Below are 24975 nucleotides of genomic sequence, written 5' to 3'. Positions count from 1 at the left end.
TTTGCCTCAGTTTCTTCATCTGTAAAATGAGCTGGAAAAGGAAATGACAAACCACTCTAGTATCTTTGCCAAGAAAATCCCAAATGGGATCACAAAGAGTTGGACACGACTGAAAAACGAATGAACAGCAAAACATTTTGTTTTCTCTGATTTCAGTGTGAAGACTAAATACTAGTTTGTGTCAGTTTAGATCGTCATCCTTAAGGAAGGTGGTACTTGGAACTGCTAAATTCTGTAGTAAAGATGTTCATCCCAGTTTTAGATTTAGGGACGGTCACTATCAGTCATGCTATTTTTAATATATATGCGATGGCATAATTATGCACTGGGCTTTGTGTCAGAAAGATCTGAGATCAAAATTTGGTTGCAGGCATGTAACTGACCCAGTCAAGGCACTTAATTTCTATTTGCCTCAGTTTCCTTATCTGTAAAATGGGGATAATAATCAAATGAGATTTTTTAAAAGCACTTTGCAAACCTTAAAGAGCCATAGGCTCGTCAGGCCATGAATGACTTTTCAACTGCAGCAAGACAATTTAAAGTGTGAAGAGATTGCAGTCTGAATTGAGTTAATATGTTGGAACTTTATTTTAAGGTCTGTTTTTTTCACAGAAAAATAAATTAACGCACAGCCAGAAATAAGCTTTAAGGTGATCTGTTAAAACTCTTTAATGTGCGCTTTACTTAACTTTGTGTTGCTGATGAGGTTTTTTCCTAGGAATTCCATAGTTGATCACTTTAGGGACTCTTAGATCAATAATTCAGACTTTTGAAGCTGAAACATTCCCTGTATGCTTGTATGCATGTGAAGTTACAGTTTGCTTATTAGAAAAGAAATACTGGAAGGCTATTGAAAAATTGAATTCAACAATTATTTACTGAGTACCTGCCAGGTGCTGGTGATTGAAAGCCAAAAGCAAAGCATCCTTTATATATCTCTGATAGGGTTATTTTGTTTTTTTTCCAAGAGAATATAAGCTTCTTATGGACATATACAGACTTAATTCATTTAATCAGATTTTAATGATCTGAACTTTAATAGTAAGACTTGGTATGATACCGTGATCTTTTTTTGTAGTTGAATATGGTTGTTATTTGAAGTAACTTAGGATAAAAAGATGAAGTTATTTCCAATGTGGTCATTTCTCTTTACATATTAACAACTCACACCATTTAAAAATTTTTGTGAATGTTTTTATTTGTTTATTTAGTGCCTTTTCTCTGAAAAGTTAAAGGTTCTCTTTTTTTGGAATAGTGAGCATCTCACCCCTTAAGATAAACTAAAACCACCAGGTCATTTGGGGAAGTTGGATCAGCAAGGAGTAGAGAAAGGAATAAAATCAATAAGTTGCTTTGTTTGCTTTGACTGTGAATAATGATAGAGATTATACAGACCTTATTATAGACTCTGACATAATACAGTGCTAAGCAGAATGGAGGTTTCTTTAGGTCTCATAGATGTTAATAACAAGACTGTTTTTCCTTGGATAGAGAAATTGTGAGAGTGTGCAAAAACTTTTTTGAATATAGTCTCTGATTTCATTGCTGTAGGGAACTGTATAAATCATTAAAGTCTTTAAACTATTAAGACTTTTGAATTATTAATGTTGAATTTTTAAAAAGTATTTTTGACATTTACATCTTAAATATCTTTTTGGAGTGTTCTTAACACAGATGGTTTTCTGATTGCCACAAAAACAATTCAGAATGGGCATTTACATGTATTACTTTATGTATTTTGGTAAAAACTGTATTGAAAGTAGCTTCTATGAATTTTATAGTGGGAGAGATAGTTTAGATAAATGGTCCCTGCCACTTTTTTTCCCCATTCACCAGGCGATTGACAAAGGAAAATGTGAAGCCTTCTGGAAGACAGATTGGGAAATTGAGCCACAGCAATCCAACCATTTTGTTTGATTACGTATGTATTAAGATGCAAGTTAATGTAAAAAACCATTCAAAAGACTTGTTTTCATTTTTATCTTTCTATCTTAGACATCTTAGATAAATTTAAGTAAACATCTCCATTTTAAATAAACATTTTAGATGATGTTTGAGATTCAGTATGGTCTTTGAGATTCCTTAATTCTACTTCTTCCCTGTAGGTCTTCATTATGGTATCAAAGGAGATAATATATATGAAGTATTTTGTAACCTTAAAGTGCTATATAAATATTAGTTATTACTGGGTAAACAGTAAATTTAAAATTTTTAAAAATTCAGTTTTATTTTCATTTTTAATGTTTTTCCCTTACCCTCATTGAGAATGCAAGAAAAACAAATTCTGTTATAAATATGTCGTCAAAAAAAAAAAACCAACAACAACAAATGACTATGTGAACCATATTTCCCTCACCCACCCCCCCAAAAAAAGGAAAAAGAAAACAAAATATGCATTAGTTTTTACTCCCACGTCCAAAAACTATCTGTAGAGGGATAGCTTTTTTTATAATGAATCCTTTGGAGTCATGATTAGTTATTTCATAGATCAGACTTAGTTTTCCAACATTTTTATATTTACAGTATTATTATTGTATAAATTAAAACTGTAGCTTTACTAGAAATCTTTGTGGTGAGGCTAGATAGTGTAATTTCTTTACTACATAATACAATAATATAATATTTTGATCAAATACTTTAGTAATAAATATTAGTGCTACTATAAAGCTATTTATAATTTTTGGATTACTTTGTTTTTGTAAAGGCATTATTGGAAATAACAATCAAGATTTTTGTTGTGAATTGGATTAAGAGTGAAAAATCAATCAATAAACATTTTATTAGATGCCTACTATATGCCAGTACTGTGAAAATGCTTGTGTTGTAGCCCAAATGTAGCACCAGTTCCTTCATAATAGAGAAATTTTAAAAAACTTTTTTCATGAGATGCTACTATTTTATAGTACTGAAAGTAAGGTTTAGCTTATTCATAGTATTATCATTATAATGATTATTTCTGTGGTGGTTTAAGGTTACAAAGCAGCTTTTTCCTCATGGCTTTTTGGAGGTAGGTAGGTTTTGTTATTCCCAACTTTAAAATTGATTTCTTAATTAAAAACCAGTTTTTAAATGATTTAATAAAAAATATTCTTAACAGATGATAAAGACTTAGTTTGCTATCACCATCAACTAAGATGGGAACCTAAACTTTAGAAGACTCTTTAAAAACTTTTTAATTGAATAACTTTATTTAGCAACTGATCTGCTGGCATATCCTAGTTATTAATTAACCATGTCTGATGGCATTTTAAATTTTAAGTTGCATCTATTTTTTTTTTCTTTCAGATTTTATCACAAATACAGAAGTATGACAACTTAATAACACCAGTAGTTGATTCATTGAAATACCTCACTTCATTGAACTATGATGTCTTGGCCTGTATCCTTTTAAGTAGAGTAGTATGGAGATGTAAGAATTGTGAAACCAATGCACGAAAAATATAGTTCTCCAGATAAGTGATTTTAGACATGTAAATGAGAAAACCAACAGATATTTTTAAACTGAATCTCTTTTTAGCAATAATCTTTGGTTAGACTTTGTCAGGTGGTAGTTTTTTTTTTTTAAACATATACAGCTAATAAGTATATGACCAGGGCAAGTTATTCTGTTTCCCTATTTCCTCATCTGTAAAAATAATAATAGCCCCTCCCTCACAGATTTGTTGTGAGAATCAAATGGTAATATTTATAAAGCACTTTTCACTATACCTGAAACATACCAAGTGCTATGTAAGTATTAGCTATTATTATAAACTATTATTATTGGTATTAAAATGTTACAACACTTCAGGTAGGTAAAGATATTATGTGCTTTGCTGTTTTTTTGGGGGGGTAGTTGGGGTTAATTTACTTGCCCAGAGTCACACAGCTAGTGAGTGTTACATGTCTGAGGCCGGATTTGAACTCGAAGTCCTCCTGACTCCAGGGCCGGTGCTCGATCCATTGCGCCACCTAGCTGCCCCTGCTTTGTTATTTTTTAAAACAAAAATAAAAACAAAATCTTTTTTCAGTTTATTTAATTTTCTCTCATTCCCTCTTCCCTTTCTTTCCCCAAAGAAAAATAATCCTTATAACATATGCAGTCAAGTAAAACAAATTCCTACATTGGCTGTGTCCAGAAATATGTCTCATTCTGCATGTTTAATCCTTCACCTCTCTGTTAAGGATTGGGGAGTATTCTTCTTCATTGATGTTCTAGAAACATGGTCATTACATTGATCACAGTCCTTGAGTCTTGACAGTTACTTGGTTTTATAGTGTTGATGTACAGTGTAAATTGTTCTCGTGGTTCTGCTCAATTCATTTTGCATTGGTTCATAAGAGTTTTTCTCAGGTATCCCTGCAAATACTCCTTTTATCATTTCTTACAACATAATAATGTAGTTATCCCTTCCACATCGCAGGGGTTAGGGTCATGGTACCCCTGCAGTTTGGAAAATCATCATAAAATTTTTTGGCCCTCCCTTTGTACAAGAGAAGAAGTTTGAATTATTTCTCTTTCTTTTATGGGGTGTACTTTATTGTAAATTTTGGGTTAAATATTTGGTCATAGGCTCTGTGTTGTCTGCTGACCTTCAGGTGTTACCTGTGGCTTCCCCAAAACTCCCCCAAAATTCCCATTTAATTTCCTGTGCCGACCTGCCACATATCAAAACCTCGATGGGGAAAGTCATGATGTGGAAGGGATAACTATTCCATTAGATATATTCCACAATATGTTCAGCCACACAGTTCATCCATTGGTGGATACCTCTAGTTTCTATGCTTTGCCACCATAAAAGGAGCTGCTTTAAATGTTTTTGTTATGTATAGATCTTCTTTCTTTCATCTATTTGTGGTATAGCTCTAATAGTGGTATAGCTGGATCAAAGCATTTGTATGATTTAGTAACTTTTTGGTCATATGTCCAGGTTACTTCCCACAATGGCTGGACAAATTCACAACTCCACTAACAGTGCATTAATTTGCTTGTTTTCCTGCAGCCTCTAAAACATCTGTCTTTTCCTGTCTTTTAGTCAACTTAGCCAATCTGATGGGTATAAGGTAGAACCTCAGAGTTGCTTTAATTAGTATTTATTTAATTGTTTGTGATTTGGAACATTCTTTAATGTCTCTAGATAGCTTGCTTATCCTTTGATCATTTATCAGTTGGGGAATGGCTCTTATTTTTACAAATTTTTGTCATTTCCTTATATATATTGGAAATGGGACATTTATCACTGTTTCTTCTTTATTCTTAACTGATTTTATTTGTATAAAAACTTAAATTGTATTTGATCAAAATTGGCCATTTTATCTTCTAATTCTTCTCTTATCTTCCTTGCTCCTTTAATTTGTTTATGATGTGACCTTTTAAAAAATATAATCATTTATTCATATACTGTTTATCTTGGTTTGATATATGATGTGAGTTGTTTGTCTAAACCTGATTTCTGTTAGGCTACTGAGCATTTTTCCCAGCATTTTTTTCCCCCTGCAAAATATCCCTCTGATAGTTATGTTAAAGCATTAAAACTGTGAAGCAACTTAGGTAGTACTGTCATTTTTATTGGCACAGCTCAGCCATGACCATTGAATAGCCCTCAAGGTATTTGTTTTTATTTCTTTATAGAGCACTTTGTGTTTGAATCCATGTAAGTATTTTGTATGCTTTGGTAAATTTATCCTCAAGCATTTTATGCATTTTGTAGTTATTTTGATTGGCATTTCCCTTTCTACCATTGTCTCTTGGATTTTATTATTTTATAGGTATATGGTCACTTTTTCTGGGCTTATTTTATAGCTTTCAACCAGTAGTTGTCTCAGTATCTTTTGATTCCGTAGGATTTTCTGTCATGAGTTCTATGCTTTAATGGCTGCTGTACTTCTCCCTTCCTCCTCAAATTTCTATAGCAATAACATATGCAAACCTTAAAGTGCTATACAGATGCCAGCTATTATAGCTTTAAAATTAGGAAGGGCTTTCTTCACAACTGCCTATGTTTAGTGTAAGCATATTATTTTCACTATTTTGACTGATGAAGCTTCTGTGGGCCCAAAAAGGTGAAATGACTTGCTTAAAGTCATGAAGTGTCAGAGAAAGAATTTGAATCCAGATCTCCTGACTTCCAAGAACCAGCTAGCTTTCTGCTTTACCATTCTGCTTCTTGGAGTATATAGAGGAATGATCATTTCCTTTGATTATTTCTTCCTATGCTTAGATGGGTTTTTGTCTTGTGGGAAGAGGAAGAAAAGATTTTTGTGTTCACCAACCACCTTTTTTGGCTTTGTGTGATTGGGTTCCCAATCCTTAGCAGGATTCCCTGCTAAGAGTAAGAGGAACTAAGAATAAATGCATTTTGTCTCATCATTTACTGTAGTTAGAAAACAATAGTTTTTACAGTTTTTTAAAGACATTAGAGTATGTCATGTTTTCCTAAAGGGAAATTAGTAGAGGTTCTGACAAATAACTATTTTTCTTAATACTGTACAAGATTGCATTATTGAAGCTTTGGCTAATCCAGAGAAAGAAAGAATGAAACATGATGATACAACTATCTCAAGCTGGCTTCAAAGTGAGTATTGCTCTTCTTATGTATTTTAATATATGTAGGAGTTTCTACCTCAGGAGAATATTCCCTAATTTAAACAGCTACTTGAGGTGGCTGAGTGGCTTAGTGGATTGAGCTCTGGAGCTGGAATCAGGAAGATCTGAGTTCAATTCTAGCCTTAGATGCTTGCTGTGTGACCCTCAGTAAGTTACTTAACTTCTCTCTTCCTCGGTTTCCTGAACTGTAAAATGAGGAGCACCTACCTCCTAGGGTGGTTGTGAGGGTCAGATGAGATATTAGTTTTAAAATGCATATTTGTTGCCTGGCACATAGTAGGTGCTTAATAAAGACATTATTATATTGTATGGTTAAAGTTTTCAAACTACTAACTGACTGGAGGTGAATAAATAGATGTTACAAAATACTCTTCAGAGTTATTGGTAAATACTCTGATAAAGTCATCAGTAAAATCAACTAGTCTTCTACCTCTTCTTATTTTTGTAAATTTAATTGGAGAGAATAATATGCTATATCATGAACTCCTTTTAATTATACTTCATGTCGTTTCATACCTAGGCCTAGCAAGTTTTTGTGGTGCGGTTTTTCGTAAATATCCAATTGAACTTGCTGGTCTTCTTCAATATGTGGCGAATCAGCTAAAAGCAGGAAAAAGGTATGTATAAAATTTTTTCTTTAATCAGTACTTTTACATTAATTACTGTGAGTGTCCAGCTGTTTTGAGCTCTATTATACAGAGTAACTTTATTTAAATGAAGAAAGAACAGTCAGGAAAACAATAGATACAAAAGCTACGACAAAGTAAATATAAACAGTACTAAAAGGCAACTGACTCTGGATTAAAAGCTGTGATCAATGTTAGTTCCAGAGGACTAATGGTGGGATATACCTCCCTTCTCTTTGTAGAGAAATGGGAGAATATTGGTGCCAAATTAGAGGAGGTAGCTGTGTTCTTTGGTTGTAATTATGTTGAACTAGCAGGTTCAGCCTTGTGATTGGGACAAAATGAGTTGATTGTTTGACATTTAGCAAAAGAAATTTACTTTACGATATCATGCTAAATACGGGGTGGATACTACATTGATTCAGTTGGATATGGTTCCCCTTGCCCTCCATATTTGCCATTGTAGTGTGCCCAGACAGTGAAGTGATTCCTCAAGGACTTTGTTTTTAGACTTGAGCAAACAAAAAAATTTTGTTAAGGGTTCAAACCTTAATTTTCTGGACCAATTAAGTCTCCAGGACACTTTCTTTACCTTTTAGGGAGAAATCTAACCCAGTGTTTGTAGAGTAGATGTTGATCCTCCTACAATTTAACTGTTTTTGTTTGTGGTGAGAAGAGCTTTTTGGGGAGTAGGAATGATATTGGAAAATGTCTTTGGTATTTAAAAAAATAAGAAAAAACAAACCCAAGGAGCAGAATAATAAATTTACTTGACTCAGTCATAGACTTTAGTATGGTGTGAAATGTAGATTTTGTGCCCATTCACATTCAAGTTCATTTTTTGTGCTGTTGTTGTGTTGAAATCATGTAAGTAGAAAAATATAAACAAAAATAATAATCCATTAAAACATCTGTACTTGGTGAACACCTAATGATGACAGAGAGCATGGTTTAGTGGAAACAATAGTACATTTAGAGTCAGAGGATCTTGCTTTAAATCCTAGCCCTACCACTTACTACTACCTTTGTGACAATGGGCAAGTCACTTCCTCATTCTAGTCCTAAGTTTCCTTCTATAAAATAAAGGAGTTGGATTATATGGCCTCTGCCAGCTCTAGGTCTATGATGCTTTGTGTAACCATGATTAAGTTATTTCTCCTTGCTGGGCCTCAGTTTTCTCCTTTATACTGAGACGGTTGGACTAGATGGCTTCTGATGAGGTCCGTTTGAACCTCTGGGTTCATCAGGTGTAGGATCCGATGAAGCTATGGGTATTTTTTTTTAATTACATTTTAAAATTTTCAGATCTGTATTCTCTCCCTCCAACCCCCCATGAAAGCAAGAAAAACAAAACCTGTTAAAAATATGTATAGTCAAGTAAAGCCTCATTGACCATGTCCAAAGAAAAGTCTCAAATTTTACTTTGAGTACCCTCTCTCAGGAGGTGGGTAGCATGTTTGAGTCCTCTAGAATTGTAGTTGATCACTGTGTTGATTATAGTTCCTAAGTCTTTCAGAGTTGCCTGTCTTTGCGATATTGCTGTTGCATAAATTGTCCTCCTGGTTCTGCTCTCATTACTTTGTATTGCTTCATAGAAGTCTTCATATACTTGTCTGAAACCATCCACTTCATCATTCTTATAGCACAATAATATTCCATCACATACATATACCCTAACCTATTCTGCCACTGCCTAATTGATGAGTACCCCCTCAGTCTTTATTTATTTATATTTTGCCATCTCAAAAAGAAGTGCTATAAATATTTTTGTACATATAAGTCCATTTCATCTTTCTTTGACCTTTTTGGGGTATAGGCATAGAATATGCATAGTTTAGCAGCTTTTGAAACATAATTCCAAGTTGCTTTCCAGAATGGCCGGACCAATTCATAGCTCCACCAACAGTGCAGCAGTACCTATTTTCCCACAGCCCTTCCAGCTTTTGTCATTTCCCTTTTTTGTCAATTTGACCAATACGGTAGGTATGAGGTTATAAATATTTTCCTACAAAACATTATTATTTGTACATGTTACCAAAATAAACTTATTAACTACAAAGTTTTTGAGTACTTGAGAGAATAGTATTGATGTTGTAGATTATACATATACTCTTATGGTAGATCACAATGTACTTTTAGTTTTTATTCCTAACTACCACCAAGTGGTGAGAGTACTCTGATCCTTTAAACATTATTCATTTGTAATGGTAACATTTATATTTTGGAGGAGGAGGTGCTCGTGCCTCTTACTCAAATGATTCTAAACTTAAGAATTTTAATTTTAGAGAACAGATTGCTTATATTTTGAAATACTACTTTTTAAAAAATATTTAACACTGACATTTGTGCCACAGTCAAGGACCTGAGATTGTATTTATATTCTGAAATACCACCAGATGCTGATTTTCCAGATGGGCTTCATTCCTGATAGGTACCTAATTTTTAAAGAAAAAATTAGAAAACTTCATTATTTTGGTCACTAAAATTATTACATTGACCCTATCTTCTTGGTTACTCCTAGCTATTATGCTTTTTCCTTCTACTGTTTTCCATATCATTAGACCCACAGAATTGTAGGCTTTTGCCTACAGAATATATGCTTTCCTTGCAAATAAAGAGATAGCTAATAAAAATGTCATTCATTCTTTCTATCTGTATCTTTAATACCTAGCATATCCTGCCTGGTACATAAAGGGCACTTAATAAGTATTTGATTACATTTCATTGCCAGGTTTCTCTTTGGCTTTTGACATATACCAATTTCTTTGAATGTTTACTTTTGTTCTGAAATAGACCTTTCTTTAAAAAAAAAATTACAAAATCGTTAAAAGAAAACCAATGCTTTTCTCTTGATTGTTGTCTAAGTACTTTCTAATAAACTTGAAAAATTGCATCTATAACTTTTAACTTGCTGGTGTCCTTTATGTGGCTAGTTAGACCTATGAAAGATCTCTCCCTCATCCCACCTCTGGAAAGACTTTTTTCCGTGTCATCTTTTTTATATACAAAGGATGGTTTTAGAAGCTATAAAGCTTTATTTCTAAGGTTAAATTTGTGCTTGAAAGGAAATTCTTTAAAGTTGGTATTGCAGGATTAAAATATGTAAGTACTGGCATTGGAGAGAAAAGTATTGAAATGTAATCTGGTTTCTGCTCTTCTTTTTTTCCTTGGCTTGAATACTGACTCATTGCTTTTGGAAGCCATCTGTGAGCATAGTTTAAATAACATCTAATATGCCAATACAGAGATTTTGGGGATTTATTGAGATTCTTATACATTCTGCTTACTGCATATGTGCTTTAAATACTCTGAATTTTGTTGTTTTGAAGGGATATTTTTATTCTTCTAAAACTTTAATTTTTAAAATATTCCTGCTCTAAGATAATTTTTAGAAAAAAAAACATGTTTAACAACTTATTTGTAGTAGTATTTTCATATATATACATATAATGAAGAGGAAGCACATTGTAGTGGATAGAGATCTAGATTTTTGAGTCAGGAAGACCTGAGTTCAAGTCCTGTCTCTGATCTTGGAATAGGCTTTTTAACTTCTCAGTGTTCTAGGGTACAGCTCTCTAAGGTAAGTTATTGAACTATTCGAAATCTACATCATGAAACAGGGGCATATGAAATCCACATGTCAATGAAATCCCAGGTCTAGTTCCCTTTTTTTCCCTCACAATAAAAATGTATGTTTTATTTGAATCACATGTTATTACAAAATTAAAATATACTGCTGCTTCTGTATTTTAAGTTTCTGCTATAAGCATGTTTCTTATTTTCCTTTTGAATAGCTTTGACCTACTTATTTTGAAAGAGGTGGTACAAAAAATGGCAGGAATTGAAATTACTGAAGAAATAACAATGGAGCAACTAGAGGCCATGACTGGTGGGGAACAGCTTAAAGCTGAGGTGAGTATACTTTGAGATGGTTATGTAAACTCAACCTATTTTTTTTCCTCTTATAAAATAGTTGATTATTAACAAATTTTTGAGTGAATTAAATGCCAAATTCTACATGGCAGCATTAATTAGGTTTGTTCTTAATACAGTTATGTTTTATTTTCAAAAAGTTTGAAAATATGGTTTCTGCATTATACTATGTTACTGTAATAGTTCAATCAGTGAATTTATTATCTCATAGATGTGGATACTCCCAGGATTGGCACAGATCACAACTCTTTCGTGACTCCTTTGCAAGTGTTGTCTTTTTTTCCATAGGTCCTGCACAGGTAATCTAGTTGCTGTGCTGGAGGTGTTCCTCTAGGTCTTCTAAAAAAAAAAAAAAAAAAAAAAAACAACCCACCCCCTTCAAAACACTTTTCCTTAGTATCAGTACAATACTGTTGTTTGTCCATCCTTCACTTTCGCCACATAACTTACATATCTCCTTTTCTGCTAATACATTTTCTTGATGAACTTTCTTATGCCTCTTCTCTTTAAGTTATGCTACAATTAACTCAGGTCCACCATGCATCCCTCCATTTTACTTTGGGTCATCTGCATCATTTAAGGTGACTTATACTTTGATTTTTGGAGATAGTGGTGATCCATGAATCACTAACCGATTCTATCACTATTGCCAGGAGAAAAGTTGTGTTAAAAAATAAACAAGTCTTAGTGTGGTTAGCATTGTTGAAAAGCACTGCACAGTTTCCTAAATGTAGTAAAACTCAACTCTTTTCTTTCTTCCTATTCAATTTTGAGTCCTATTCGTTGTCCATCTGCAGTGTATGTCCCAGTTATATTTATGTTCATGTCTGTATGTGTATACACATATATATCCACACATATAAACATAGAGGGTAGTTGGGTGGGGGGGATGGGTTAACATGTATTACCTCGTTGAACTGGCCATCTAACTACATGTCATTGTCTGGACAATAGGCATTTTTTATCCATTTAGTTTTTCCTCAATGAATTATTAGGCCTATCTCTTGAGTAACTATTGATCTCATTGATAAAATCACATGTTAACAAACAATTTTTATTTGCAAACAGGAACATAATGGAGGACATCATATAGAATCTCTCTTCTGTTTGGGTCTTATGTAGGATATCCTCCATGACTGTGCAAACACCTTTGGCATATCTCTGTTTTATGCCTTGTTTTGACAACAGATCATTTGGTTAGAGGGTCATTGGATAGAGTTTTCTGGTTGCATTTGTCAAATCACCTTGTATCATCTTAACATACTGAACAATTCTCTGTTGGAGAAAAACTTTTAGGACTATGTTTTCTTCTACTAAATCAAATACTTTTAGTAATCTAAAAATAAACATGACCGGATCTTGTAGTTTCTGTTCCTTTCAGTCAGTTGTGTGGCTATAAGATATGTACTGTTGCAAACTGTTTTTGAAAGCCTGCGTGTTAACTTTCTTAATTTCATCAAGAATGCTCTTTGATGCATAGGTTTAGATTATTTTCTTTTGTAAAGGTGAGAAAATTAATATTTGTGTTAATAGTTATTGTTCTTTTGATTTCCTTTTTTGCTCAGTAGTAGAAACATTCATCATTTTTTCTTCTTTTGGTCTCTTCCCCTCTCTGAATTTTCTTGTAAAATGATCCTACAATGCTGTCAAGATTATGATTTTGCTGGCCAGCATAGATTTTCAGGATGTAGATTTAGCCTGGTCCAGCTACTTTTTCCTACTTCCTCTTTGCCATTTCATCTTAGCACATCTATCTAATACCAAGATGTTAGGGTCCATATGTAATGGTTCCTCTGTCAATGATGATGAAAATAGATTGTTATAGAAAGCTTAGCAAAACCATTCTATTTTCTCTTTTTGTCCTCCGACAGTTGCATCTGTAGATGCTCTTGAGATGATATAGCTTAGTTGGGTCTTCATCAAGCTTTCTGTGGATTGAATTTTTGCCTCCACTGCTTTTTGCCATTTTGTGAGTGCTATTGCTCTTAATCTTTCACCATCATCTTCCATAGTGTATTCCAGGTAAATTTTTATTCTGAATGGGTGCTTCCTCATGTTGACATGCCTCTCTACTTGGCAAGAAGATAGTGTTTGCTGACTAAGTTTCTGGGATCATTTAGCCTCATTGTGGCAACTGCATTGTATCTTTTAAACTTCAAGAAATGATGATAATCAAGGTCAATATCTTTTGCCTATTTCAAATTTCCATTTTTTGGGCATCTGCAGCTTGTTTAAGGTCATCTTGAGGCTGATGTATTTGTTCTCATCGTTGTTTCATCTTTATCCTTTGTTCTGATTTTGATGTTGATTTTTACTTGTGCTTTAATTGTTGTGACCATACACACTTATTTCTTATATGACTCACATCACTACCCAGTCATTTATTATATCTAAAACACAGTAAATTTCATTTTTTTTGTCATGTTCAGTCAACAAGTATATATTAAATGTCTATGAAGTTCCAGGCATTGTGCTGCTCACTGGAGTTATCAGAGACAAAACCAAACATTCTTATCCTCAAAGACCTTACATTTCTATCAGGAGGGAAATAATGTGTACACATACAAGTAAATGCAAAATATGTTAAATAATTTTGGGGATCACTCACAGTTGGGGGCATTGAATCGGGAAAGATCCCTTGTGGGAGGTGGCACTTGGCCTGATCTTTGAAGGGATGTGGGTGTCCTAAGAGATAGAGATTAGGAGGGATAGAGCATTTCATGAATGGGGGATAGCCTTTGCAAAGGTACAGACCTAGAAGAAGAGCTGTTTGTACGTACGTATATACACACACACACACACACACACACACACACAGAGCAAATAGGCCAGTTTGACTCTGAGGTAAATAGAATGTGCAGAGTGGAATAACATGTAATAATCCTGGAAAGGCAGTCTAGAGCTGGATTGTGAAAGGTTTTAAATGCCAAACAGAAAACTTTGTATGTTATCTTAGAGGCAGTAGGAATCCACTGGAGCTTTTTAAGCATGGGATTGGTGTGGTAGGATTTTTGCTTTTAGGAATATCAGTTTGTCAGCTGGTGGAGGATGGATGGGAAAGGGAAGAGACTGGACTCAGGGAGATCAGTTAATTAGAAAATCATTAGAGATGAGGAGGGCCTGAAATGTGTTGGTGGCCATGTGAGTGGAGAGAAAGGGATATATACAAGAGAAGTGGAAGTAGAATTATTATCATCATCATTTTTAATACTAATAAAAAAAAAGTAGAATCAATAAGGCTTGGCAACTAAATATGTGGAGGAGGTCGAGGAAAGGCAAGGGTGATTACTAGGATGTGAATCTTGATGACTGCAAGGATAGTGCTACCCTCAAGAGAATTAGGGAAATTTAAAAAGAAGGGTGGATTTTGGGGGTAATAGTGAACTTGAGATATCTATGGGACATCCTGTTTGAAATGTTCAGAAGGCAGATGATGATGTGGGACTGGAACTCAGGAAGGATGTAAGGACTGGATACATAGATTTATGAGTTACTGGAGTAGAAATATTGGAACCCATGGAACCTGATGAAGCTATCGTTTGAGAGAGAAAAAAGAAGAGGTTAAAGTTTGAGCATTGGAATATACTCACCATTAGTAAGTGTGATATGGAAGAAAATCCAGCAAAGGAAACTGAGAAGTACCACCTGGTAGGCAGGAGGGAAATAGAAAAGTGGCAGTATGGAAGCCCCAAGAAGAGAGTGTCCAGGAGGAAAAGGTGGTCAACACTTTTAAGTGCTGCAGAGCTGACAAGAAAGATAAAGATTGAAAAGAGGTCATTTGATTTGGCAATAAAGAGACCATTGGTAATTTTGTAGAGAGCAGTTTCAGCTGAATGATGATGAGTTTGGAAGCCAGATTGCAGAGGATTTAGAAGAGAGGAAGAGGAGAGGAAGTGGAGCCAGCAGATATAGTCAGAGAGAAGAATTCGTTATGGCCTGGAAAATTTGGGTGTGCTGGGAGGCAGCAGGGAAAGAATCAGTAGTGAGAAGAAGAGATTGAAGATTAGAAGTAGGGAGTGATGATAGTGAGTGGAGAAGATGGGATGGGTTTGAGGTTATCAAGGGGAAAGGGCCATCTCTTCATCAGAGACTAAAATTAAGGAAGATTTAGTTTGGTATGATAGGGGGATAAGATCGAATGACAACATTTAAAGTGCTTTGCAAAACTTAAAGCTTTATATAAATGCTGTTAGATATTATTGTGTGAGATGAGGAGAAGAGGGAACAGCCTCAGTCAGAGCTGAGATGATTTTCAGGGGAAATATTGAGGAGTAGAGGGATTAGAGGTCATTGTGAGAAGGAAAAATAGGTTTAGGGGAGTAGTAAGGGATAAAGAGAGATTGGAAAAAAGACCATGATTCAGTAATGGAATTTTGGCATTCTTGAACATGGATGTTCAACGTGGCAAAATTAAGAGTGTGACTGGTCCTGTTTCTAGCTTAGATGGAGTGGAGGATTAGGTCTTGGGAGTTGAGTAGATTGAAAGGGACTAAAGGAAGTTAGGGTATTTGAGGGAACATCAAGTATGTCAGTCTTGGCGCAGTCCATCCCCACCAAAGTCATTGAGTATCAAAGTATATGTTGCTTTGGTTTGGAGAATCTGGTCAAACTTTTCATAAAATTCCTCTGTCTTCCGATTGCTCTTCCTCAGATTTTGGTACATAAGCTACAGTTATTTCCATTGCTTATGTTATGTTCATCATGGATGTTGTGAGACAAGATTGCCAGTTGTCCTCTAAAATTATATTTGTGGTTGGTTTTGCCTGCGTAATGAAACTGGCTCTGCTAAATCTTTTGATTCTCCAGCCTTTTGACCAACTTTCTCATTAGTTGCAGATTTCTTTATCTTCTAGTTTTGTTTGTCATGCAGATGTCAGTTTTGGTCTAGTTCATTTCTTCTAATAGTTATTGAAAAGCACTATCTGTAAAATTATACCCATTACAAGGATTGCAGAGAGTAAAGAGGAAGGAAGAGGCAGCAATATAAAGTGTTAAACTGCCAACATTTTAATTGATTAACTGTAGTAGATAGTATTCTATATTTAGGGGGCATCTCTTAGAGGAAGAGAAGTAGAGGATGTTGAAATTGTGGGTTTATAATTTTATTTAAGGCACATGATTATTTGTTGTATCTTTTTCAAAGTAGGTGGTTAATGTATTTCAACCTGGTATAGTAGAGGGAGCTGGCCTTAGAGTCGGAAAGAGTTAGGTTCAAGTTGTCTTTCTGACTCATTTTGACTTTGTAACCCTGGATTAGTCACTTAACTTCTCAGTGCCTCCAGGCAAACTTTCTAAGATTATAATTGCAGAACAGTTGCTGATCTGCTTTGGTAGAGGAAATTTCCTCACTGGGGTTTTTTTATCCTGAAGAAGTCACATGTCTGGAACTTGTGCTATTTTGTGCGTGTATGTGTGCGTGAGTCTGTGTGTGTCTGTGTGTATTGAAACTTAGTAATTTTTTTTTGGGGGGGTGCAGGGTGGCTATTTTGGACAGATCAGAAACACTAAAAAATCCTCTCAGAGGTTAAAGGATGCATTATTGGACCATGATCTTGCCCTTCCTCTATGCCTGCTTATGGCTCAGCAGAGAAATGGTGTAATCTTTCAGGAAGGAGGAGAGAAACACTTAAAGCTTGTGGGAAAATTATATGACCAGGTAAGTAAATGTGGTTTGTATTTTTTAATAAATACTTAATTTGGAGCACAAAAAGTAGAAAATAATAGATACGCACAATTAGATTGTATTATGCTCATTTATTCTCAGATATCAAATTGAGACTTCCTGTCTACAGTGCATGTCACTCTGTGGTATATTTAAGGATTTGATAGCAAAACAAGTGAGTGAAGGGTAGAATTTTTGTAGTAGAGTTGATTTAGTATGTGTTGCAATATCTTTAGACTTTCACCTAAATAGAAATTCTATAACTGATGTCTGTAAATTTTAATTTATTTCATGATAAATAAATCTAGCCTCTTTAATAGTTATTTCAAATCTCAGACCACAGATATAATTGTGGTGGCTATTGTCTTTTTACTAAATCTAGATTTTTATGTTTTAATAATTTGAAAGCCAAAGATCATATGTCAAAGTTGAAGGAGCAACTGAATTTAGAAAGCACAGTCTGTAATGCAGGAGATTAGGAGACCATGTAGTGTAAGAAATTTTTCTGAAACACAAAACATATGTATTGTGATCTAGGTAAGTTACTTTCTTTCACAAAATGTAACATAACACTATCTTAGAAGTCAGACTAGTTTGTGACAAAGCTGGAACTCCTTGTGTGACTTTGGATAAGACATTGACCTCTCTGGCCTGGCAGATTTTTATCTGTGAGGTAAGAGTATTTGAGTAGATGATCTGTAAGTTACCTTTTAGCTCTAACATTTAATGATTTTAAATTTAACTTTTGATTCAGTGAAGTAGTTAATTTAAAAGCTCATTTTATAAGTTTTCTTAAAAGGAAGTCTTTATTTTGAGGGAATCTTGTAGTGTATTTATATGGTCGTTTTTATCTTTGTTTTTTCAATTTAGTGTCATGATACCCTGGTACAGTTTGGTGGCTTTTTAGCATCTAATCTAAGCACAGAGGATTATATAAAGAGAGTGCCTTCAATTGATGTGCTTTGTAATGAGTACCACACACCTCATGATGCAGCATTTTTCCTGTCTAGGCCTATGTATGCACACCATATCTCAGTGAGTAAATATTTTAAAAAGCTTCTAAATTTTTCTGAACTATGGTTTCATAATGTGTGTGTATGAGTTGGATAGCAAAAAAGGTTACCAGTGATGTTGATTTATGGAAGGCTTTGCGTGTATTTTTGTTAATACCTAGGGCTTTGAACTACCTAGAAAGAAAATCTTGTGTGAATAGATCTATGAATTAGTATTTCACCATAATCCAGAGCTATTGTAATTTTGAAATCTATTGAAGATGTACCTAGCCAAACTAATGTAGAATGTTAGTTTTGAAATTGGTAGAGTTAATAATCTTAGAGCCTCTGCATGAATCCATGTATCAGAAAAGAAATCATTTGTGCTGTAAACATTTGTTTTTTATTTTTCATCCTCAGTCAAAGTATGATGAGCTTAAAAAAGCTGAGAAGGGAAGTAAGCAGCAACATAAAGTTCATAAATACATCACATCGTGTGAGTTAGTGATGGCTCCAGTCCATGAGGCAGTGGTCTCTTTGCATTTGCCAAAGGTGTGGGATGACATCAGCCCCCAGTTCTATGCCACATTTTGGTCATTGACAATGTATGACCTTGCAGTTCCACGTAACAGCTATGAAAGAGAAGTCAATAAACTGAAAATCCAGATGAAAGCTGTTGATGACAATCAGGAAATGGTATGTTTTTATTCTATTAGCTCAACTAGAATACTTTCTTTGTGTTAACTTATAACTACTGGTTAAGCTTAGTAGCTTTGGTCAAAAAATTCATCTTTGCAGAAGTTGATTCTAAACTTCTGGCTGAATGTATCATTTATATATTTCATGGTGTATGTGAGGCTGTTACCATCAGTGAGCATTTGACTCTCTTCTTGCTAGCACTGTTAGGTGCTTTTAAGGGATACAGAAGTTGTATATAATAGGGCTGCTGCCCCTCAGGGAAATTGTAGTGTACTTAGAAAAAGGTAGTACATTAAAAACGAGAGAAATTTAAGTACTAAACTGTTATTGACCCACATAGAGGGTATCCCCAGAGTCCTAATGACATTTTGAGCCTTAATACCTTAAAATAGCACTAAGACTCATGGAACACTGTATAAAACACAGTTGGAATTCAGAGGTTCAGTAGAAACATATGGGCTAGAATAATCAACTACACTTTAATGGAGAACTGAGGTTTTCAAGCATGGGTAGTATTTGAATAGGTGGCAAGAAACAAGTAGGGCTTTCCGGGAAAGAATAGTCCAACCACATCAGCAAAGATGTAAAAGTGAGAATGAGTTTGAAGTATTTAAAAAAAAAAAAAAACAAACAACAACTAAAAAGAAACATAAGGATATCTCTGACTAGAGTGGAGGATTTCTATCTGTCTGTCTGTCCACACACCTGTATGTATGTGTGTGTATATATATGTATATGATGTATATATATAGATATGTATGAATCTATATCTATCCATCTATCTACATGGTAGTAATGTAAAATAAAAGTTGTATAGTTAGGATGGGACCAGATTATGAAGCATCTTGAAAGCTAAGTAGAGGAGTTTTAGACTTCATAATGTGGTAGGTGGTAGGGCAGCCATTGTTGGGATTCTGATAAGGGGGAAGATAAGATGAAAATAATATTTAGGTAATATTGGTCTGACATCAGTGTATAGTTGGGAGTAGTGGGTTTCTTGTCAAGGAGGGGGATTAGTAGGTAGTGGGGACTGTAGTTGGGGTATCTAGAACACTGCTACAGAAGGATTGGCATAAAACTAGGCTAGGGTGCAGAGAGGAAAGGGTGACTAAAGGAAGAAGCGATGGCTGTTTAGAAGACTGTAGATAAGAGTGAAAGAGATTTCTCACTATGGAATCTGGAACAATGGTTGTACTAATGACAGACATGGGAAGGGGAATCCATTTTCAGGGCAAGAATAATGAGTTCAGTTTGGGGGGTGTTGAATTCAATGTGAAAACAGCATATCCTCCTCTAGGGTATTAAATCGCAAGCTATTAGAGATCAGGTTTAGAGAGGTAGATTTTGAAGTTTGCATTGAAGTAATTGAAGATAATTGGGAAAAAAAAGATATTGTCCCAAAAACCTCTAATTCAGTGATCTTAATATTTCAAGAAAATGGAGATAAATTGTACATAATTAGAAAAAACATCGAATTTATTTATTACCCATTAGCCTCCAAATAAAAAGAAAAAGGAGAAGGAACGCTGTACTGCCCTTCAGGATAAACTTCTTGAAGAAGAGAAGAAACAGATAGAACATGTCCAGAGAGTTCTGCAGAGACTAAAACTGGAAAAAGATAACTGGCTTTTAGCAAGTAAGTTGATGGGGCTAATTCATTCTTCCTACTGTTAAACTTACAAGAAAGCCTTTCTGATTTTAGAGCTATTTTCATATGTCATGTTTTTGTGTTAAGTCTATTAGGTAGTTTTCTCTTACGTGGCTCTTAATTTTGTAAATGCAAAATTATTCTCAGTTGTTCTCTGAGGGAACTAATGGTTCACAGAACTGTGTGAAAGATTTTTTAGAAACTGCTTCGTAGGTAAAGAAAACTACCTATTAATGACAATTTACTTTGCACGTTTCTTTCTATGGGGGTTTTTGTTTTTATTTTAGGAAAAACTACAAATTAAGTCGGAAAATGTACAGAACATAGATGTGAATTTTATCCTTGGTATAATTTTTGGTACCAAATGATGAATTTGTTAGTATTTCATACAGTAAGCCTGCAGTTTTTATATCTATTAAATTTGTAATATTCTTTGACTGAAAAAGCAGTATTCATCCCTTAATTTCTTTTCCTTTTTAGAATCTACAAAAAATGAGACCATTACAAAATTTCTACAACTGTGTATATTTCCTCGCTGCATTTTTTCAGCGATTGATGCTGTTTACTGCGCTCGTTTTGTAGAATTGGTACATCAACAGAAAACGCTTAATTTTTCCACACTTTTGTGTTATGATCGAGTAAGTTTTTTATCTTACAACTGTGGGTTTCTTCCCATGAGACTGTAAATAGTATTTCTTTCAAGTTTAAAAAAAATTTCCTAGCATATCTTAAGGAACTTATTAAGGTTTAGCAATTGGATCTATCTATGTTTAGTCTCATGGATAGTATAGATTATATCTTTCCTTCCCCCTAAATGCAAAACACCTCCATATATATATATGTATATGTTTTGGAGAGGTTTAGTGGAAGGACCAGTAAAACAAAATTTCCTTCCAATTGTTGGTGTTGATGCATTCCTCTTTTTTTAAATGTATGCCTCTTGATAGTCAAACTATTGCTCTGTGTTAATGTTGGATGGCTAATTCCAGTTCCTCTCTGGCTCTCCCTTCCCCTTGCTCTTAGGGGGACCTCTCTAAAGGATTCCTCTCTCAGTGGAGATTGACCATATCTCAAATGAGATATTTGTTTAGAAAAATGGTGGTGGTAGGCACATAGCAGGCACTATATAAATGCTTATTCTCTCCCTTCCCTTACATGTATTGAGTAAGAATGCCTTTCAGTACTTTTCAGGCACCTACAGTTTCATTGGGGTCGATTATTTCTCACTGATGCAGAGTAGTGAAACACCCTTTTGTTATTTAGCAGATGGCCTTTGGGAATTGATGTTGCTGAAAAGTTAATCATTCTCTCACAATATGGTGATATGACCCCCAGGGTTGGCTGAGATAGTCTGGAGAACAACACTACTTTAGGCCCATACTTGAAGCCTTTTTGAGCTCTGGAGGACTGGAGAGCTTGTGCTTTCCAGGCATTGCCTTCAGGAGCCCCGGGTCACTACATACCATTGATGGGGCGTAGGACTTGAGTGGAGGTGTGAGAATGTAAATGCAAAAATGTTTTAGATTAAACAAATTGCTACTTCAGTTTATGATAATACATGGTAGTAATTTTTATTTCAAAAGATGTAAGAAAAATTATTGAATAAAGGCTTTTGGAAGAAGTAATTCTGATTTATGCTTTGTTTCATATTTTAATTACTTGTAGGTTTTCTCTGATATAATTTACACAGTAGCAAGCTGTACTGAAAATGAAGGTAGTCGCTATGGAAGATTTCTCTGCTGCATGTTAGAAACTGTGACTAGGTGGCATAGTGATAGAGCAATATATGAAAAGGTATGAATTTTATCTTAAACTTTACCTGTAACATGAATAGTTAAAAACTGTTAATGTCAGTTCAGTTTTGAAAATAAAGTTGAGTTTAAGGTTGCATCGTAGTAAAACTATGCTTTAGAAGCATAGTTCCTTTACTGGAAAAGAGTCATACATATTTTGATTATTATCTGTAGTCAGTGGTAAGTCACCAAATACTGAAGTACCCATTAGGTTTTTGTATTGTGGGGTGCATAGAGCTCAGTTAAATGCAGTCCTTTTTTAATCAGTTTTATCATTGAATAAAGCCAGTGAGTTCTTATGAGAAGACCATCTAGTATTTAAACATTTATTCTTCCCTTTAGGGGTATAGTTAAACAGTCAAGTGCCATTTTTTGTTGTTCCTTGGAAATGACTTTTGTTCCTGCCTGGTGGATGTTTTAAACTGGATGTCCTTTAGGTTACTGTATCCTAAACAGAACTTATTATATTTTCCCCTAAAACTGCACATACCCCCCATCAGCACTTCCAAACTTCATTATTCCTTTCAGGGGTCTCACCACCTTTTTAATCACCCAGGTTCACAACGTTGTGTATGCCATCATTATCTCCTCATTGTATCCATGCAGCCAACCAGTTATCAAATCTTGTTATTTCTATCTCCATAATAGTGATTGATCCCTTGTCCCTTTCTCTTTACTCATATGGCCATTGCCCTAATTTTGTACTGTTGAAATAGACTCTTAGTTGTTGGCCTCCCTGTACTCCACTCCAGTCCATCCTCCACACAACTGCCTAAGTTATTGCAGGTTTTACCTGCCATATTTCTCTATCTCTCTCCCCTGGTGCCTTTCCCTCAAAATGATCTCTTATCCATTTTATACATACTTACATAAATGCACATGCTGTTTTCCCACACTAGTTATCAAGTTCCTTGAGGGCAGGGACTTTGACTTTTATCTTTGTATCTCTAGTGCCTAGCATTATGCCTAGACTTTAACATACTTGGTGCTAAATAAATGTTGACTTATATTGACTCTTTCCTTAGGAATGTGGTAACTATCCAGGCTTCCTTACCATTTTACGGGCAACTGGATTTGATGGTGGAAACAAAGCTGATCAGTTAGACTATGAGAATTTTCGGCATGTTGTACACAAGTGGCATTATAAACTAACAAAGGTAAAAACCAAAGTTGTGATTTTTCAAAGGCTTAATTTTTTTTTAGTATTGATTTAAATTGTCCAACACAGTTTTTAAAATCTATTGTAGGCATCAGTGCATTGCCTTGAAACGGGTGAATATACTCATATCAGGAACATTCTCATTGTGCTGACCAAAATACTTCCTTGGTATCCTAAAGTTTTGAACCTGGGCCAGGCTTTGGAACGAAGAGTGCATAAGATCTGTCAAGAAGAGAAGGAGAAGAGACCTGACCTATATGCATTGGCTATGGGGTAACACAATCTTATTATAAAGTGGTTTATGAAATTAGATAACGGAAGGATGCTGAAGACTTTGAAATGTTTTACAGTGGTGAAGTTTTATCTTCTGACTTACTTCGGGAAATTAGGAGATCATGTCCCCACAGGCTGGTGAGAGTTGTCACTTCCAGTTATCAGCTTCTGGTTTATACTGGATGGTGTGACAGTTTCAAAGTCCTATAAGATGTCTCGCTTTTGGGGGCTGAGGGAAGGACGTAGCTTTATCACAAGATGAATTAGCAGTGTTTTAATCTAACGGTGAAAGGAAAATCACATTTTTAGATTGAGTTTCATTGTGTTTTGAGATTTTTTCTTTTATTTCAGAGGAGGAGTACAGAGAGACTTGTTTAAGTCTCTCTCCATAGACTTTCAGCAATTTTGGAGTTGAGGGTGGGGAGGGAGAAAACCTTTATATTTCAAAAGGTGAAATGTAGCTTGCTTTTTGTTATTTTACAGAATGAGACCCATTTTTTTTGTACCTTGATTTTTGTTTGTGTATTTAACACTTTGTGCGAATTTCAGCTATTCTGGGCAGTTGAAAAGTAGAAAGCCATACATGATACCTGAAAATGAATTCCACCACAAAGATCCTCCCCCAAGGAATGCTGTTGCTGCCACTGTACAAAATGGGCCCGGTGGTGTTGGCCTATCTACATCACTCACAATAAATGCAGCTAAATTGGAAGAAAGCACTACTGAGGAGACTGGTATGCCATTTCTGTAGAAAATTTTAAGTAATCCCAAATTAGGTTAAAAATTTGGTTCAACAAACTAATATATTGACATAAATCCTGGTGGATTTGTGGTGGTGTTTTGTGACAACTTTGTAGCAGAGAGTGTCTTAACATCATGAGAAATTACTAGGTTGTTGCTGTTGCTTTGTAGCCATTACTCTGTAGCCATTTTACTGGAAAAATATTATTTAATACTGCCGCCTGAAAGCATAGGAGCTTTTCATTTAAAGTCTATTTTTTTCTTATTTCAGATAAAGTGAAGGAGAAATCTCAGGGTGCTGTGAAAGTTGCCAATAAAGCTGCCAGTGCAACACCTAAAGCGACTACAAGTAATGGAAACAGTGCTTCTAATAGGTAGTAGCTCTAATTATGCTCTGTAATATTAATTCGTGAATTTGTATTTTGTCAATATGGAATTATTGATGAAAGGGATAATCATAAAACTTTATATATTTTGCTTTGAAATATAGTGTACAGCTTTTGCTTGGACATAGTGATTATCACACCAAGTCAGTCAGATCTTTGGTTTGTTCATGCATGTATTTCTTCATGGTTTGTGAAGAAGTGTGGTTGTTAACTTTAAAGGAAGGTATCTTTGATGGTATGTGTGTATGTCAAGCACAGCTTCCAATTAATAACCTCTGTTGTAAACTTGTCATTTATGAATTTCTTGAGCCTAATTTTGGTGAGGTATGATAGTGTGGTGCAGTAGAAGGAGCATTGGCTTTGGAGTCAGAAGACCTGATTTCAAATCTTCTCTCTAATACTTACTTAGCTGTTTGACCTTATGCAAATCGCCTAACCTCCCTGGGGCCTCAGTATGATCCTCTGTCAAATTAGGTC

The 24975-nt window shown here is 34.8% G+C and overlaps 1 protein-coding gene across 6 annotated transcripts in view; it reads left to right on the top strand.

Annotated features, from left to right (window-relative positions):
- Window positions 1-24975, top strand: part of THOC2 (THO complex 2) — a 96305-nt gene that overhangs the window by 51555 nt on the left and 19775 nt on the right. For all 6 annotated transcript variants that reach the window (XM_027838521.1, XM_027838549.1, XM_027838536.1 and 3 more), the window contains exons 16-30: window positions 1837-1921; window positions 3286-3379; window positions 6474-6554; window positions 7107-7203; window positions 11007-11124; window positions 16622-16801; window positions 17678-17842; window positions 18220-18495; window positions 19993-20134; window positions 20627-20784; window positions 21812-21940; window positions 22965-23096; window positions 23187-23371; window positions 23921-24105; window positions 24384-24486. In XM_027838521.1, the coding sequence (XP_027694322.1) occupies window positions 1837-1921; window positions 3286-3379; window positions 6474-6554; window positions 7107-7203; window positions 11007-11124; window positions 16622-16801; window positions 17678-17842; window positions 18220-18495; window positions 19993-20134; window positions 20627-20784; window positions 21812-21940; window positions 22965-23096; window positions 23187-23371; window positions 23921-24105; window positions 24384-24486 (2130 nt within the window). The remainder of the gene's footprint in view (window positions 1-1836; window positions 1922-3285; window positions 3380-6473; window positions 6555-7106; window positions 7204-11006; window positions 11125-16621; window positions 16802-17677; window positions 17843-18219; window positions 18496-19992; window positions 20135-20626; window positions 20785-21811; window positions 21941-22964; window positions 23097-23186; window positions 23372-23920; window positions 24106-24383; window positions 24487-24975) is intronic.

This window comes from Vombatus ursinus, unplaced genomic scaffold (genome assembly GCF_900497805.2).
Source record: "Vombatus ursinus unplaced genomic scaffold, bare-nosed wombat genome assembly UNPS02004596.1, whole genome shotgun sequence".
Taxonomy (NCBI): Eukaryota; Metazoa; Chordata; class Mammalia; order Diprotodontia; family Vombatidae; genus Vombatus; species Vombatus ursinus.
The sequence above is the reverse complement of the archived record's forward strand: the minus strand, read 5'-3'. Positions and strand labels throughout refer to the sequence as shown.